The 20154-nt window shown below is 36.1% G+C and overlaps 1 protein-coding gene across 1 annotated transcript in view; it reads right to left on the minus strand.

Moving 5' to 3' along the window:
- The window catches only part of SLIT2 (slit guidance ligand 2), a 188185-nt gene that overhangs the window by 21502 nt on the left and 146529 nt on the right, over positions 1-20154 (minus strand). The window contains exons 28-31 of the mRNA XM_036765066.1: positions 16730-16823; positions 7603-7740; positions 7261-7501; positions 4701-4831 (exon numbers count right to left, since the gene is read on the minus strand). Of these exons, the coding sequence (XP_036620961.1) occupies positions 4701-4831; positions 7261-7501; positions 7603-7740; positions 16730-16823 (604 nt within the window). The remainder of the gene's footprint in view (positions 1-4700; positions 4832-7260; positions 7502-7602; positions 7741-16729; positions 16824-20154) is intronic.

Genomic DNA, 20154 nt, shown 5'->3' on the forward strand with positions numbered 1-20154 from the left:
ATAGGGTCAGAGGATGAAGAAAATTTTGGAAAAAAGGAAAAATTTACTTTTGACATCTTACCACTTACCATCTCTTCCTCCTAGGGTGTTTCCCTACAGCCTGCGCTGCCAGGTCTTTAATGTATAGTATTCTTAAAGGCCTAGTTCTTAGCTAGAGATCACTTGATTTCTACTAATGTGTTATTGATAAGGATATGAATTTTGCTAAGGAATTCTTGAAAATAGAAAATGAAAGGCTTTATGATCCAAAGGAATTTGTCTCTAATGGTGGGATTTTAGGTACAAGGAGAAAAGTTATAGAAACAAAAGTTGTGGGTCTGTGGCTATGCCAAGTGACTTTTAAATTATACCACATATCTTAGAGGAGCATCATAGTATAGTGGGTAGGGCACTTGGTTTTGTGTCAGGAAAATCTGGGCTCCAGTTCCACCTCAGATGCTAACTAGTTGTACAAACTTGGGCAAGTTCCTTAACCTCTTTGTGCCTCAGTTTCTTCACCTGCAAGATGAGAGTGTTGAACTAGGTAGCCTCTAAATCTTCAAGCCTATTATATTTATTACCTATATTGCATAATTAAACAGCCACCAATGCTATCAAGAGCAAAAGATTGGTATAGAATCAAAAAGTTAAACAAATGATTATTTTTGTGCAGAAGTACACTTTAATGCATACAGATGCATATGATGTATTGTCTTACTGACTTTGTCAATATCTGTTATAGTACTTATACAATATTTAATTGCATATTATGTGGGGACATTGTTGTTTTTCAGTCATTTAGTCATGTCTGACTCCTTATGATTCCATGGACCATAATAGCAGAGTCAGTCTCTTCTATCCTCAACTATCTTTTGAAATCTGTCCAAATTCATATTCATTGTTTCCATGATAGTATCTATCCAACTCACCCTCTGCTGACACCTTTTCCTTTTGCCTTCAATCTTTACCAACTTGGGATCTTTTCCAATGAGTCCTGTCTTTTCATTATATGGCCAAAGTATTTAAGCTTTAGCTTCAGTATTTGACCTTCCAGTGAACAGTCTGAATTAATTTCTTTAATTATTGGCTGATTTGATCTTGCTCTCCAAGGGACTCTCAGAAACCCTCTCCAGCATGATATTAGTATAGGTTTTTAAAATGTATTTCAGCTGATAATCATAAAATGTAAGTAAAACTGAACATATTATTACACAAAACTTACTATTGATAGTGAGTTTCTCTAAACGCACATATTCAAAGACCCTGAAGTAATTGCATTAAACCTATACGGTTTTAGAGAAATCCAAAGGCAATGTGAAAAAGCAGTTGGTCTAACCATCCACAGTAGAAAAAAAAGTGGACAGAATTGCACATTGTCTAGATTATGATAATAACAAATAGTTTGTAGGTTTAGTCCATTAACATTTGAATCTTGGACAAGTTGCAAAAATGGATAAACTAAGCACAATGGGAAATATTAGGCAAAATTACACTTGAGAAACTGTGCAGAACATTTAATGATCTAAAATTGCTTGCTGCTGCTAAAATCAATTTCTTTAATACAAGTATTCTCCTGGTAATACTATATTGCTATAAATCATGAAATACTATGAAGTTAGAAGAGTTAATGATTATAAATAACCAAAGGGCAAAGTGGCTACAAGAAGGGTGTACCATGTTACTCAAACATAATAGGTTGTATGAAAAAAACACCACATTCACATTTTTGAGACTACACAACCAGAAAACAAGGTGGACCAGTCATTTATCAATCATGAGGGGCAATAGATGGATAACCCAAGTAGCACACTAAGACTACAATTATACTAAAAGAGCAAGAAGAATGCCCCTGGAATTTAGAATAGGTTCTGGATAAACAAGTTTGGAGAATTTATGGGAAAATGTAGACAAGATGAAAAAATGGCTGCACTGATATCTGCATTAGCAGAAAAAGCCCCTATTACTAAGAAGATCATATATATATATCCACTGATATATAATGTTTGGAGTTACTGGTTGAATCGATAAAAACATTAATCCTTAAAAAATTGACATTATTCTTATATCTTCTAAATTCATATGTTGAGTCTTTTTGTCCTTTAAAATTCTGAAAAACTGGTATCTTTTGAGTTTACTAGGCAACGAACCTCTGAATGGAAGGGACCATGCTTCATACTTTGTCTCTCTCTCCCCTAAAACTATTCCACAGTCATTAAGACTATCTTTGAAGGGCATGGAGGGGTTGTAACCTATATGAGTGGAATGGAACAGTCATTTCAAGATCATAGAGCTATCCATGCATCAAAGTAAATGCCACATGATCATGGCCCCTCCTTTCCCAGAGCTCATAGCACAATATATTGCACTATGGAAGAGAAATGAAATAAAAATAGAAACTTCCAAATAAATAAATATATGGGAGGGGAGAGAGAGAGAGAGAGAGAGAGAGAGAGAGAGGGAGGGAGAGAGAGAGAGAGTTAGTTAGTTGACACAGCTGCCCTGTGTTGCAAGACAAAGCTTATATTTTCCAGGGTAGCAAATATAAACATAGGGCTATCTTATCATTCACCTCTTAAAACTGTCTGCTACTTCAGAGTAAATCTCTCTTTGCAAAATATATCTGAATTAAAATCAAAACTGATGGCATAAGCCAGGTGATAGTTAACCTGGGTCAGGATACTTTCAGGAAGGCTATGGTAGAAAACTCATAATTAAATGAACAGTATTTTAATCAATATTGAAATTTCATTTGAGCATGCTGAAGAAGCAGAATATTAAAGTAAAAATATATAGGTGGAATGTCTTAATAAAATTGGGCCAAAAACTTAAAGTCAGTAGCTATAGAATCAAGATCAACTGCCTACATGCCAATTGATTAGAATATGCTAGAATATTCTAGAACTATTATAGACACAAAGGCTGACTGTAATTTGAAACACCTCAACCCCATCTTGTAGCCTTTGAGGCTATGTGTTATTCAACTGAACACAAATGAATCTTTGACGTGTTTTCTTTCCATGTGACACAAACTATACTCTTGATTTGAGACTTTAATATAAAACATGTAGTTATAGGTGACAGAATTACTGGAAGTTCTTTAGACTGATAGAATAACCTTCAGACTCTTCCCTTTTAAGCGAGGATCCTTAACTGGTAAGAGAGAATCAACACCAATCAATAATTCTCCTAGCTACATAACTGATAATTAATACATATATATATATATGTATACATATACATACACACACACATACACACACACATATATGTATATATGTATACATATATATATATATCTAATACATTTAGCTAGATTTAAAGGTAGTTTGGAGTGACTCATTTCCCTTATTTCAACAATGCTTCACATATATATGTAAATTTATATATATAATATTTAAATTAACTTCTATAGGTCTAGGGGCTATTCTCATTTATCATTGCTTGCCTCTGTTATTTGACTTAAAGAATAGCCACAGTAACAAAATTATGACTCTGCTGATGTTAGTTTGCAATGGATACCTAAGGTGGGCAATGCTATAGTCATATTTGTTGACTGATGAATTAAAAAAAGCTAGCCAAAATAGATGATATATGAGATGTACAAGTGGTAGAAAAGTCTCTGGCCTTAGTTCACCCCACAGTGGCAACGGACATGTAAAATACATGTTAAAGGAGCTCTGGATTAAACTCCACATCCTGACATCTGTTATCTATAAACCAAGTCTGGAAGTATTCTGGGGCTTATTTCAATATGGACCCATGTTGTCTGAAGAGCAGCCTAACTAAGATCAGTGAAATTTATCCCCAGGTTGACCATAAGTTAATGAACTTAATTTTTCTCATCTAGAGAACTCTCAAAAAACAAATTTCTAGATATGGATGATTTGTAATTTGGCTGCTGTACCTACAACAGCAAAATCATGAATCCTTGAAATATTGAAGAATTAGGTACTATCAAACTTTGTTCTTAATATGCTGTCATTATGCAAGGTGATCATATTTCCCAGTCTTCTATTATTGTTCTTTGGATGAAAAAAAGATGTGTTAATCTAAAATAGATTTAGGGACTTAAATATATTGGATAATAATATTTGACAGTACTATATAGAAAAATGGATTATTAGAAGCAATATCTCACTTTTTGGAGGTACATTAACTCTTTGAGTACTTTATTTATATACAATTTAGCATCTGCTTGAATCTTATTCATTGGGTACAAATGGCAACCATTTGCCATTGGGATAGTTATGAGATACTATTCAAGTCTCTGAAATATAGCCCTAGACAATTAATGTTATTAAGTTGAATATCTCTACTTTATTCCTTTAGATAAAATGAGATTACTTTATTTGGAAATTGGTTTAGAGAAATTAAGTAACTTGTCCAAAACAATTAGCAGAACTGGTGTTTTAGTTATGTGGAAACTCAAATAAGTTATCCTAACTCCTCATGTCATTCAAAGAACCCAAATCCATATTTAATTTTAAAACTATAGCAAGCAGAATATAGAACATATATCCTACTAATATCATACTTCTTACATGTTGAATTTTCCCATATCAAACTTCCATATTCAACTACTGGCTTCAGTTGTATTATTAGATGACATTAAGCAAGAATTTTAATCAAATTATTCCTTTCTCACCCATTAGAGATATGGGAAGCCAATTTTTTTTTAATAAACATTTTTTCATCTCTACTACTACTTTATGGGCCTTCACCTGTAAATGGCAGATGCCGGATAAGATCCTGTGTCGTAGCTGGCCCGCACACGCCCACGATACAGCTCCACTGCTATATGATCTTTGTCACCTTTATACAGAAGAATTCCACTGTCCTCATCTGTGGCAATCTAATAAAAAAGTAATCACTGAATTATAAGGAAAAAAGTAGTCATACTAACACAATGTTTCATTTCAAACACAGTGGGAAGACTATGTCAATTTAAAGTCTATTTTCTTAAAATAATGAGGAAATTTGTATACATGCCATAATTATCTACTATAATAGGAAAAGAAATTCTAGCCTCTGCTTTACAGTGAAGTAGGGAAACAGTAAACAATTTTAAAACAAGTAAACAAGTAGATAAAATGGTGGTGGGAGAGGCATGAGTTCAATTAGTCAAATAATGATAAAATTTTCCAAGCTATTTCATCTGTTTTTTTTAAATGCATGTTTGCAAAGATGCTTATAGACCTATGTAACCCTGGACAAATTACTTAACTTTCTTAGGCCTCAGTTTCCTCATCTGTGGTCTTGTATCAAATGACTACTGAGGGTCTTCCTAGTTCTAGCTATGATCCTATATTTTATATTTCATTGACAATCTATAAGAGCTATTATTACAAAATGATGAGGCTGGTTTTAATAAGTTACCCTTAAACAAAATTAATCTCATTACTTTAGAATCACATCATGTAAGTGACAACTTAAAAATCTTTGTTTTTTCATTCCCTTTGGATCTCAGAAACGACACTAAAGCCTACTTATGATTGTGAGCTCTGTGGCCTCTTGAGTTTTTTCCACCTTGAGCCAACATAAGAAATGTTGGGCAATGGCAGAAAAGTTATAGTCTATTCAAAGAAACTGGATCCATTGAACCCATCCTTGGGTTCATTGTGGCCCACTGTCACTAACTGTTCCTTCTTTAACCACCTCAAAAGCTATGTACTTATACACACACACACACACACACACACATACGCACGCACACATGCACACATGTATATGTGAAGAATAATTTTCCCACATAGCCAAGCTGTATTCCATTACAAGGATGGACCAAAGTGGGTATTTCTTTTTCCTTCTCTCAAACTAGAATGACACATAAGGAAATATTATGTATCCTCTTTTATGTATTTAAAAATGATAAAGGTCAAGAAATATTGTTCACAAGTTGGTGTGAACATGAAACACAAAACAAAAAATGTTTCTCATTTTCTGGTATCCTCAGAGATTTATCAATGACAGCTATTTGTTGAATGAATAAATGAATGGATGAATTTGAACACTGCCTACTCCTTTTCTGCACATGAAGAGAATTTGGGATCATTATGTAATCACTGTTTCTGAAATATAAAAGTGGCAAAAAGTGGGGTGGAATTATACACATTTTTAATGAAGTTTACCTTCTGGCTAGGAGAATAATTACAACTTCTTAGCATTCATTTTCCCTGATGCAATATTTTTATTAAGTAACTACCAATGTGCTAGGTACTATGGTTGGCCTGAGTGGAATGACCACAGATATTTACTGAGCACCTTCTGTGTATAAAGCACTCTGCTAATGGTGGAGGAGATAGAAGCTTGGGAAAAGACATGGGCTCTGCCCTCAATGACCTTACAGTGTAGTACAAATTATTATGTGCAGATTATTGTCCCAGGTGCTACACATACGACAATAATGAAAAACAGCCCCCGTCTTTAAGTGTTTTTTTTTTTTACTTTCTATGGATAGTGATAGAACAGGTGAGTGACATAGTCTGTAAACAGAGAAGTAAATACAAAGTGATTTGCAAAGGGAGAAAACATTAACAAATTGGCTGGGGTTCTTTTTTTGTCATGGACCTCTTTTACAATCTGGTAAAGCATGTGGACCCTTTCTCAGAACGATCTTTTTAAATGCATAAAATAAAAAACATAGTATTATATAGAAAAAATATATTAAAATAACAATGTAAATTTGTTTTTTTTTCCAAGTTCACTAATCCTGTGGAACCCACTGAACTAGTGGGGCCTGGAATGGCTTCAAGTAGGATGTGACACCTGAGCTGTCACTTTAAAAAGGTCCAGGAATTCTGAGAAACAAAAGTCAGGAGGAAGTGCAAGGGACCCTCAAGATTAAAAGAACCTTTGAGTTTTGGATTTTGATAACAGTTGAATCAGAATTTTGAAATTATATGGCTGTCTTCAGATATGACTAAGTCTATAATAATAAAACCAACAATTTCCAAGAAACAGAACTAAAAAAAACCTTACCTTTTCTGTTCTGCATTTTATCATTAGGTCAATTAATTAACAGAATTACATAATTTCTGTTTAATTTTAAATACATATGTTTTGGGAAGGAAAATTATTGAAGCTTTTCACGTCTGAATCTTGTCTTAACTTTCTCCCATTGCTTTAAGGCTCCATAAAGCCAAGTACTCCTCATTGGCAGCTTTTATCATCTTTTTTCTTTTTCAGAAAAGTATGATCTATAACTACCTCCAATGTCTGCCTTTACAAACAGAAAACAAAACAAAAACAACACAAGCTTTGGCTTGAGATCAGGCATCTTACCTGTAGAGTGATGTTTGTCTGAGGTTGAACCTTGGCTGAAGGTATTTGAAGATAAGATTCCTTGTTGACAAAATTGACACTGACCAACTTTTCACACTTTTCACCTTGGTAGCCAGACAAACACTGACATATTGGCTCATTTATCTTTATGATGCACTGGGCTCCATTCTGACACTCAAAGTTATCGCAAGGGCTGGTGCGTGGTAGAACCATTGGTGGAGAAAACTCACAAAATAAGCCACTACGTTTCAAACAAAGAAAACAATATTTTACTTCCTTACTAGTCTGGAATGAATGAAAAAGAGGTTGAGTTTAAAACCCCATTTCTAATTCTTTTCCTACCTGTAACCTTCAGGGCAGATGCAAGTGTAGCCATTCACTGCATCTGTACAATGGGCTCCATTCTTACACTTGTTATCCTGGCAGTCATCATAGTCGATATCACAGTGCTCACCTACATATCCAGGAGTGCAATCACATCTGTTTTGGTAATAAATAGGTGGGGTGAATCTCTATCAAGCTCAAACAAATTAAATGTTACTTAGAAATGAGATGGTACCATCTTTAATTAATTGATCACAATAGCCCTGAAAGGAGACCCTCCCCAATCCCACCCCTAAAGCCTTATCTGCAAAATCATCCTTTCTCTGGAATAGAGTAAATTCTTTGAGGAAAGGGTCTATTTAATTTTTTTCTCTTTTATCTCCAGCCCACCCCAATGCCTGGAATGCTGTGGGTGCTTAATAAATGTTTGTTGATTTGCATTATTGCTTATTTACTGTCTTTTCTCGTATTTCACACAGCTTAAATTTATGTAGTGCTTTTCAGAAGTTATTTAAAATTATGTAGCACTTTCCTCACAACTGAAGTCAGTAACACAAGCATTGTTCTTCTTGTTGAGTCGTTTCCATCATGTTTGACTCTCTGTGACCCAATTTGGGATTTTCTTGGCACAGATACTAGTGATTTGCCATTTCCTTTTCCAGCTCATTTCACAGATGAGGAAAGTGAGGCAAATAGGGTTAAGTGACTTGCCCAGGGCACACAGCTGGTAACTGTCTGAGACTGCATTTAAACTCAGGTCCTCCTGACTCCAGGGCTGGCAGTCTATTCACAGAACCACCTAGCTGCCTAATAGCCAAGAAATATTATCCATACTTTACACATAAGGAAACTGAGATTTAGAAAATCAAGGAAACCTGCCCAAGGGACATATAACAAGTAAAAAAGGCAGGGCTCGAAGTGAGATCTTCTGAATCCTAATCTATCAGTCTTCCTAAGCAAGGGCATACCATCTTACTTTTCTGTTTGTATCCCTATCATTTAATATAGTACTTTGCACACAGTAAGTACTTAATAAATGCTTTATCCATTCATTCCTTTCTTCCACTATGTCATGCTGGCTCTCCTACTTACTAATGTCAGTGTGATATTGACTCAGCTAATGATAATACATATCAACAATTTAAGAAAAATGACCCATCACAAGGATCATGACTGGCCTTTTTTCACTTCTATTCCATTTTTTCTTGTGCTTGAAGCATGATATTTTTCAAGCTCTGCTTCTTTTCCTTGAGTTTAGTATATATGGTAGTGATAATTTAAAAACCTGATTTCCAATATTTGCTTACTATGTTTTATTTCCCAGGATAGGTTGGAGACACTTGTAAATGCTGTGAGGTTAAGATTGGACTTAAATATATTAACTTTTAAAGAAATTAATTTATAATTCACTCCATGTTTAAATGTTGATGAAGATGATGCTCTGGGTTAGCCAATCTCTCTGGGGCCATTCCAGTTCATTAATCTGTAATTAGGATTATTATTATCTGTCCTTCTAGGTCCTAGTAGTTTGTACTTTAAATGAGGCTTTGACACAGCATCACATACTTCTGGAATACATCTTAATGATTATCATCATTCCTGTTTCAAATTCATGCCCCTTTTAATGCTTCAGCATCCTTGGCTACCTTCAAATGAGGTTATTTGGGGCAGTCTGGTACAGTGCAGGCAATGCTGGCTTTGGAGTCTGTTTGCAAATCTGAGCCTTGCTACTTCTTGTGTTCCCTAGGACAAGTCACTTAACTGCTTTATCTCTAAAACGAGGAGTCAGACTAGATGGTATTTAAAGGCCCTTCTCACTCTAAATTTATGATTCTATAAGTCAGTTAGACCATTATCTTAATCACAAAGCTCTAACTCCGAATTCAAATTCTAGATTAGCAAAATACCTGAAGGATGGGGGAGTAATTGCAGGGACTTGCCTGAGCTCTCCCAACTTCCTTTCCAAACATTAAAATAATGTCTCAAAACAAATTCTGGAGCATCAGAATCAATAAAGGAACTGTGTAAAACAATTTCCCAGCCCAAGACAACTTAAAAGGTTGGCAGGCAAAGTCTGTATCACTCAGGCGGGACTGGAGTGCAGTCCAACACTCCCAGGGATGCCAGTAGCAGCCCTGGGGGAGGTGTCAGCCCACAGAGAGTAGGGGGGTTGGACAATTGGTCAAAAGGAGACTATAGGGGACCATTTGCCAGTACTGGGTGAAAGATTCTGTTGTGTTACCTATACAGAGTTTATGGTTGCAATCCCAAGGTAAGAAGGAACACTAGCACATTAGAATTTGCAGCTGGCCATAGGGAATTGGGGCCCTGGTCACAGTTCCAAGGTGGAAAGGAATGCTTGTGATCACTCACAGACAAGAATACAGGCTAGAAAAACAGTAACCACACCTTTCCTTAGATGATGCCATCTTGGAAGGACTAAAAACTTATAGATCCCCATAACTGGTTCTGAAAACAGCAGCACAAAAAATATGGAGCAGAATTCAACTTCAACATATAATTAAATGTCAATAATAAACTGGACTGACCATAGAAAGTTACTATGGTGACAGGGAAGGTTGAAACATAAACTCAGAAGAAGACAAAAAAAGTCAAAACAGCTACATCCAAAACCTCAAAGAAAAAATGTGAATTGGTCTCAAGCCCCAACAGAATTCCTGGAAGAGCTCAAAAAGAATTTTAAAAATCAAATAAGAAAAATAGAGGAAAATGAGGAAAAGAAATGAGAGTGATAGAAGATAATCATGAAAAAAAGCTTGGTATAAGTGACAAAGAAAAAATACTGAAGAAATAATACCTTAAAAACCAGAATAGGCAAAATGATAAAAAGAGGTACAAAAATCCACTGAAGAGAGCTCACTAGACAGAAGAATTGGCCAAATGGAAAAGGAGGTACAAAAGCTCACTGAAGAAAATCATTCCTTAAAAATTAGAATTGGGCAAATGGACCCTAATGACTCCACGAGACATCAAGAAACAATAAAAATCAAAATAATGAAAAATAGAAGAAAATATGAAATATCTTATTGAAAAAACAACTGACCTAGGAAACAGATAGAAGAGAGATAATTTAAGAATATTGGACCACCTGAAAGAAATGATCAAAAAATGAGCCTGGAAATCATATTTCAAGAAAGTATCAAGGAAAACTTCCCTGATATCATAGCACCAGAGGGTAAAATAGAAATGGAAAGAATCCACCAATCGCCTCCCAAAAGAGATCCAGAAGCAAAACTCCCTGGAATATTATAGCCGAATTCCAGAGCCCTCAGGTCAAAGAGAAAATACTATAAGCAGCCAGAAACGAACAATTCAAATATCATGGAGCCCCTCTCAGGATAACACAAGATTTAACAGCTTCTATGTTAAAGGATCAGAGTACTTGGAACATGGTATTCTGGAGGGCAAAAGGAGCTAGGATTACAAACAAAAATAACCTACCGAGCAAAATTGAGTACAATCCTTCATGGGAAAAATGGATATTTAATGACATAGAAGACTTTCAAGTGAAAAGACCAGAACTGAAAAGAAAATCTGACTTTCAAATACAAGACTCAAGAGAAGCAGAACAAGGTAAACAGAAAAGAGAAATCATAAGGGATTCAATAAGGTTAAATTGTTTATATTCCTGCATGAGAAGATGATCCTTTTAACTTCTAAGAATTTTCTCATTATTGGGACAGTTAGGAGTATACATAGACAGAGGGGATGGGTGTGAGTTGATTATGAAGGGATGGTAGTTAGAAGGCGTATACAGACAGAGGGCATGGGTGGGAGTTGATTATGAGAGGATGATATCTAAAAAAAAAATCCCCAATTAATAAATGGTAAAAGGATACGAACAGTCAGTTTTCAGACAAAGAAACCAAAGCTATCTAAAGTCATATAAAAATGCTCTAAATCACTATTGATTAGAAAATTAAATAAATTAATTAAAATTTATAAATTTTAATTTATAAATTAATATAAATTAATAAAATTAATAAAAATTAGCAAATTAAAACAATTCTAAGTACCACCTCACCCTTATCATATTGGCTAATATGACAAAAAAGGAAAATGACAAATGTTGGAGGGGTTGTGGGAAAATTGGGATACTAAAACACTATTGGTGGAATTGTGAACTGATCCAACCATTCTGGAGAGCAATTTAGAATGATGCTCAGAGGGCTATAAAAGTGTGCATACCCTTTGACCTAGCAATGCCACACTCCTAGGTCTGTATCCCAAAGAGATTAAAAAAAGGAAAAGGTCCCATATGTATAAAAATATCAATAGCAGCTCTTTTTGTGGTGCCAAAGAATTGGCAATTGAGGGGATGCCCATCAATTTGAGAATGGCTGAACAACTTGTGCTATGTGATTGTGATAGAACCCAACTGTGCTATAAGAAATGATGAACAGGATGCTTTCAGAAAAACCTGGGAAGAGTTATATGAACTGATGCAAAGTGAAGTGAGCAGAACCAGGAGAATACAGTAGTACTGTATGATGATCTATTGTGAATGACAGCTATTTTCAGCAATACAATGATACAAAATAATTTTGAAGGACTCAGGATGAAAAGCACTATCCATCTCCAGAGAAAGAAATAATGGAGACTGATTGCATATTGAAGTTTACTTTTTTAAACTTTATTTTTCTTGGTTTTTGTTTTTTTTTGAGAGGGTCTGTATTTTCTTTTACAACATGAACATGCAAGAAATGTTTTGCATGATAGCACATGTATAACCTATATCAAACTGCTTGCCTTCTCAATGAGGAGGGAGGGGAGAAAAGGAAGGAAGGATGGAATTTGGAACTCAAAATTTAAAAAAAAGTTAAAGATTGTTTTTTCCATGTACTTGGAAAAAACAACATATTTAATTAAAAAAGTAAATAGCTGAAAGTCAACGAATACAGACAATGGTGGGGCACGTAGTTGAAAGCAGTCAGGTGTAATGCAACTGACTTTGAGTTTTGAATACCATAGAAAACAAATCATTTGGCTAACAATGATGGCATTATGGTAAGTTTTTGTCTTGCTATGAGTATATGTGTGTGTGCATGTGTTTTAATCATCACAAAAGCTAAGTAAACAATTTGATTGAAGTAAGATGGTCACTTAAGTGCTACTATCCATTCTCAACTAGATGGGCAGGCATGAGTCAGAGATCTTCTATCAGTGTTAATGGGAGTTGTGTAGCTGAAGCTGCTAAACGTTAAGATGAGGAAAAACTTTGAATTATTTATCTGGAAAAAAAATCATACGAGAACCATACGTACAGTGCAGAAGCTAAGAGCTGATTTTGTATTCTCTTCTATACAATTTTTTTTCAAAGTCCATTACAACTTGAAATCATTTTGAGAGAACCAATATCTCTCTCAACCTTTTACTCACTAAAATGGATTTTACAACACAATGTATAAATTTAAATAAAAGACTCCTAACGCCAGGAATGTCAAAATATATATCATATGCTCTCAAGTCACTTCTGTGACAAAGAATGATGACTAAGAAAAGAAAACCAAAAATCTAAACTACACGATTAAGAAGCTAAAAAGCTGACTAAGTGAGATGCATGCTTCAAAGTACTGTGGATGGCACTCTGGTATAAAAATATCAAAGAGCAATATAAAAGATTTATGAGATAGGTAATAAAGCAAGAAGGGTCAAAATCAGCTCTATTGGTATAGTGCAGTTAAAAATGAACTACCAGTGCAGCTCAGAACTACAGAGCATAAGAGCTCAGCCTTAGACTTCCTTGAATAAAACCCTCTCAATAAGAGGATGAGAAAAGTGAGCCTTAGGAAGGTGAATCAGGAAGGTCATACAGCTACTTAGCTAGCTAACAGCTCATTAAGCAGCTGATAGAACAATAGTCATAGATTACCAGAGCTGGAAGTGAATTTGGAGGCCACTGAGTTCAATCAACTTCCTCCTTTTACAGCTAAGAAATGGAGGCTCAGAGAGAAGGGAAGTGATATGGCCAAATTCACAGAGAAGAGGCGTTAGAGATGAGAATCAAAGTCGTGCCTCTACTCCCTAGTTCACTGTTCTCTCCGCCATACCATGCTGCATTAAAGAAAGGCAGTGAGCATCCTAATTAATGGAGACAGCAGAAACAGAAGCTGGAGCCTAGGGGTGGGTCAAATATATGTCAGAAAGACTATCTTTAGCAACTTCAAATCTGTTTTGTTGGTGTCTCTTGACTTCTATTTCCTTTATCTCTTCCCAAAGAACATATGTCACTGACATATGCAAGGAGGCTAGTGAAAGCCAACACTTTGCCTTATTAACTTGTTTTTAGCCAAACTAGCTACAGAAATAAAACCAGTGTTCCCACATTACTGATAGAAATAGCAGGTTTTCCAAATCTGCTAATTCATGGCTTAGTAATAACTACTTTGTAACTTATGCATCTTAATTGATGGTAATAAGGGAGTTATTTAATTGTGGATTAGTCTTTCAGAAGATGAACTTCTTTATTTTCAAATGATTTCCAATGAGTCTTACTAATAACCTATCTTGTAATTACAGCTTAAAAAGCACTGCGGTAATCCTGCTCTAATGTTAATTGCAGTGAAGTCTGTAGAAGAAACAACCTCTGTTTGAAGACCACCTGCTTCCATGGCTTACTCTTCTGAGAAATGATTATATTCTTTATATGCATGACACATTCTGAGGCCAGACTTTAATGACCACCTGTGGTATACAACCATGGAGTTCACAAAGGCTCTAGGGGAAAAATGATCTCCCCAGGAAGGAATTTTCTCAAAATGTAGTGCATTTTTTTCAAATTCAGAAATAAAACCATTAATAAGCTTGTTTACCCTTAAGCAGGGATGTGATCTGAACCCAAAAGATAAACCAAAATATATAATGAAGCACACCCCAAATTATTTTATCACAGCAAACAAACAAAAAACAACTAAAAACATCCACAGAAATGTCATACACCAGAAAAGAATGTGCAGCTTTCTAAAATGACCAAACTGGTACATAAAACGAGTTTCCGACACAAACCTGATGGAACCAGAGCTTTATTTACTAAAGGCAATGTAGTCTGGGGAGAGAGTATTATCTTTGAACTTAGAGGACCTACCATTTACTAGCTGTGTGACTCTGGGGAAGCCCCTCATCTGGTATATTAACAAGTTGGATGAGCTCAAGGGTTCTTTTCCTCTTTTTTTTAAATAGGTGCTTAATAAATACTTGTTGACTTTTTTGTATCATGAACATCTTTGCAAGTCTGGTGAAATTGATGGACTTCTTCTCATGGCAATATTTTAAGTGCATAAAATAAATAAATATAGGGTTAAACAGAAAATCAATTACACTGAAATAAAGTGGTCACAGTATTAAAAGGGGCTCTTCATTCGGGGCATGATTCATAGACACAAGCCTGTGAATAAAACCCCTTTCCTAGATGATGTCTATGGTGTCTTCTAACTCTGACATTCTTTAATTCCTTATTCCTGTAAGAGATAGAGCTGCTTTTCCCTCCCCTGAAATGCCTTCCTTTCCACTTTTTCACCAATTAAATCCAAATCCTACATTTTGTTCAAAACCCGACTCAAGTACCATCTTCCCCATGAAGTCTTTCACGATTACTCTCCCCCAACCACCCTATGACATTTATAAGATATACCCCATAATCTAGAAAAGTGTGTGAAAGCATTTAGAAAAACCCTGAAGTGGTATATCAATGCGAGGAAATGGGATATGTACTCACTGCCTTTTTTTAAAACTTTACAATGTTGGGCAGTAGATAAAGCCTGGAACATTGAGTCAGGAGACATGTTAGAATCCCAGCTTTGGCCCCTATCAGCTGTATTAACTTAGCAAGTCATAAAATGTCTTAGAGGCTCAGTTCTGTTATCTAGAAAGTGCAAATATCTACAAATATATTCCTTATCTGACAGGAGTCTTATGAAGAAAGTACTGTGTTAAGTTCTCTATAGATGTGAACCATTATTATTTCCTAGGTGGTTCATGTGTGGCATATCTCACCTCACTAGGGAAAGTGTAAGCTACTTGAAGAGAGGTTGTGTTGCTTTCTTTTTGTATCTCCAGACCACTTAGTACACAGTAAGAGCCACTCAAAGGACACTAGGGACTAGTGGAAAAATCAGTCAATTATGGGTCAGAACTAGTTCTGGATCTGTCAGTCATTCAGTTACATTTAGTTCCACAAACATTGAGTTTCTATCATGTTGAAGGCACTGTGCTAGAAGAAGGGAATACAAAGATAAATATGACGCATACTCTGTTCTCAGGCACCTTAAAGTCCCCTAGGGGACGTAGGGAGGCGATACATGTAGAAATAAGCACAATAAAAGAGAAGGTGATAGAAACACAGAGAAGCTGTAGTCTAAGTATTGTTCTATGAGAAATATAAGATGGTAGAAATTACTTTCACCTGAAGGGGGAGAATTAAGGGAAGACTACATGAAGAAGGATCTTGAAAGAAGGGGAAAACATCAATAAATGGAGCTCAGAGGAGGGGAGTTCATTCCAGGTATGGAGGCAGTAGGAATAAAGGCACAGAATGGGAAAGTAAGGACAGGAATAAATGGTAATTCAATTTAGCTGGAGTTAGGGTTTGATTTTAGAGGGCCTTAAATATCAGGGTACTGGCGGGCAACATGGAGCCACTGAAAGCTTTTGAGTGAGAAGTGATGTTGTTGGAGCAGTGCTTTGGGAAGACTATTCATGGGGCATTTTGAAGGATGGTTTAGAGAAGGAATACAACAGAAGGAGAAAGACCAGTTAGTAGGTTATATGTCTTAGACAAGGCACTTAATTTTTCTGGGTCTCAGTTTCTTCAAACTTAAAGAGACTGGACTAAATGGTCTCTAAGGTGTTCTTTCTAAGTAGGTTTTTCCCCCATATGCCCAAAAGGCTTTCACAGAGATTGCTGCTCACAGAAATGGAACTCTTCTTTTATTACTTTTCTTCTCCAGTGCTAAGAAGTGGTTGTGTTGTTCAATGTTGCATATGCTGCTAAGAATGCCATTGAGACCAGTGAGCAAAGGCCTTATTTATTCTGAGTGAAAGCATCTGAAGAGAATCCTTTAAGGAAGAAAATCTCTAGAGGCTACAAGATCATCTAGAAGTGAAATATGAAAATGTTTCCACCTACTTGTATCCCTTTGGTGTCAGGATGCACTTTGAGTCATGTTGGCAGGGGTTAAGGTCCTGGGCACAAAAATCGAGTTTCTCCTCACACAACTCACCTGCAAACAGCAAACAGCATTAGTTCAGTGGGGAGGTTGCTATGAAAAGAAAATGAAGTTTCAACAGCTTCCCTCTGTCAGCAAAATAATTCAAGTTGGCCAAAAGGTGACCTTTTTTATAACTAACTCAGATGGAATTAGGACATTTGTTATTTTCTGTCTTTTTAACTTTTTTTCCACTAGAAAAGAGTGACTCAGAATTACATCACACTTTCATAGGTCTCCTCAGGTGATGAGATAAATTGCTGGCTGAGAGCATTCTGACAATATAGAACCTTTAGAATAATATAAAAAATTCTAAACAGTGATGTTTCCAACTCACTCATCCAAATCAACAGGAATTGCATGTGCGAAAGGAGGGTCAAATTAGATAAAAATCATGCATCATCATACGCGCTCCAAGAAACTCATGAACAAACCTATAATTTAATAAGTGCAAGCATTTTATATCATTTGGTAGCTCAGATATGCACATCCATCTGGACTATTTATATTTACTGTCACATTTATGCATCTCTTAGAAAGATCCCTACAGTATAAGTAATAACATGAATTCATTTTCTTGATCTAAGACTACTTATTCTGACTTTTTATAATATCATTTCCATGGAAAGTGGGACTTTTCAGCTCCTCTTATAATCTATCAAGTCAACTAGAAAGGTACAAACTACCTTAGGATCAAGTCTTGTACTACCTCACTTCTTGACTGTGTGTGGACTTCAGAGCATGTATATATTCCGTGATTGTTTCTTGGTCCACTTACTATATGGTGAGGAAAGGCTTTTCAGTTGATCAATTGAGATATCACTTCTATAGCTATATAAATGCTAGTTATTTTTACATCTAAATTAATTTCTGATTGGTTCTTATGTAACTAATGAACCTCAAAATGGCTTGATCAAATAGACCATTGGTCATTTCCCCGAGAGTGACATGTGCCTTCATTTACTGAGAGAACTGGGGATTGAACATCAATTACATCGATAATTAACTATATTCAGTGCTTTAAATGGAATTCCTTTGTAAGAAATGTGCATTTTAAAAATAAACATGTTAGTAGGAAGATGTAGTTCTACTGATTCTCTATTGCTCACTAGATCAAGTCTGAACAATTTAGAATGGCATTCAAAGCTCCTCCTCATTTGCTAAGAATCATCATGGCAGAATGGATTGAGCTCTGCCCTCAAAGCCAAGATCATCTAGGTTCAAGTCCCAACTCTAATACAACTTGTCTGTCTCGCCCGGGGCAAGTCACTTAATATTTCAATGGCCTAAGCAACTCTTGAAGACCAGCTAAGGTGCAGAGATGGAAACAACTTCCTTACCTGGGGATTTCCTATCAGTGAAAGTACAGATACTGTCCCTATCCCCTACTTTTGCAGCATTTATATCCCATTACTTCTGAATATATGCTTCATGCTGCAGTGAAACTGAACTAGCCACCACTCATATATAAATACCAAGCTTTCTGGTCTCTGTACCTTTTTAAATATACCACCTAGGATGTTCTCCTCCTCCCCCAATCTATTCTTCATGATTTGATTCAACTGGCATCTTTTCCATAAATCTTCCACAACCTCTATTTTGCATAGTTTATGCTTTTACCTTCTTTATTTAATAACGGTTAATTGTGTCTTATTCTGTCCCTATTTGGTTATGGGAACATGCCTTGTTGATTTATGTATTCTCCCCCTCCCAATCCCTGGAACATTGTTTTGTAGAAAGTAGATATTTTACGTTGTTGTTGTTTGTCCTTCGTTCTTGAGGAGGACCATGACATCAAGAAGGTGATGCCATGACTTGCAAATGAATTGGATTAAGTGAGGGAAGCTGTGCAAAATCACCAGACTCACTTTCTCTTCTGGAGAAATTTTTGAATTAAACTTAGTTACTTTTGGAAACTTCTTTAGCAATTAAAAAAAAGTATATGCAGGCACTTAATACATGACTTGGGATATATTTTAGGCCATTTCATCTTTCTTGAAATATACCAATGTAGAGTGGAAGTCAGATTTAACATAGTTGTTCTTTCTAGAATAACTTTGGCCTTATCTCAAGAACCAGTATTCCAAAAAAAAGGCCATTTAATCATGGACCATTTAACAAACAATTCCCACTTAAGACAGAAGCATATTTTCCATTGAGAATCACATTAAATGGGACAACTCAAAGGTATATATTCTTAGACCTTTTAAAGAACTTAGCTTGAAAAGGCCAAGATCCCCCACTGCATCCTAAGTCATCTCCAATTGTCCTAATCCATATCTGGCCACTGGACCCAGAAGGCTCTGGAGGAGAAAGTGAGGCTGGTGACTTTGCACAGCCCTACATCACTTAAATACAATTCACTTGCATGTCATGGCACTACCTCCCTGATGTCATGGTCCTCTTCTAGAACAAAGGACAAACAGCAGTAGCAGCTTGGCCTGATGCAATATTTCACAATGGACTGACTTCAGAGCATGCACAGGTCTTCTCTGAATGTTGATGATGAGGAAAGGCTTTTTGCCTGGTTTCTGAGCCAGAATTGAGTGCCCATAAAAAAGGCGCCATTGGCAACCTTGTCCTCTTTGCTATCTAGCTATGTTCTAGTGAGGAGGAAATAACTACTTCAAGCCTCCAAGTGGGGAAAGCACCAGTGGTCTATTCATCTCATCCAGGTTCAGATAAAGTCATCAACCCATTGCCCTGCCATAACTATTCTTTCTTGACTTAGGTAAAAGAGTACTGGAGACAGAATGGACTAAACTGTAACATAGTGTAAGGTTAATGGAGAATAAGGTCTTCCCTGCCCATCAACAGGCCTCATATGCAACCCATTAAGGGAAGCTTCTTTGCTTGTAGGAAGGCTTACACACATTTTTTGTTAATTTCGAACTAGCCACTGCGTCAGGAGGGTTGTGATGCCCTCTGGCTCTGAACCTGTTAGCTGAAAGAGTACATATTCTGAGAGGTGAGCTTTTTGCTTTGGGGGCTCGCTTATAAGAAGGACCTTGTGATTCCCTGGTCAAGACTCTGAGCAGCCATATGTTCAGACCCCCCAAATGCTCAGAGGTAAGGGCTCTCTTGATCCAGTGGTGAATGTAAAGTATATATTGTAATATTATTTTGTTTCAGGCAGTAGAGCCCTGTCTGTTGGTCTTTATTTCTCTTCTCTGTTATTTCCTGTTTGTATTTTATGTAATTAAAGAAGATTATTGACTCCTTTAAAGTTGCTTTCCTTAGTAAAGCAGATAAAAGAACCTGCACTAGTAGGCATCCTGGGTATGCCAGTGTGGTTGCTGTTATACCTAGTAAGCTTCAAAAGGTCAGGAGGGCACCAAAGAGTCCT

Source organism: Trichosurus vulpecula, chromosome 6, assembly GCF_011100635.1.
Source record: "Trichosurus vulpecula isolate mTriVul1 chromosome 6, mTriVul1.pri, whole genome shotgun sequence".
NCBI lineage: Eukaryota > Metazoa > Chordata > Mammalia > Diprotodontia > Phalangeridae > Trichosurus > Trichosurus vulpecula.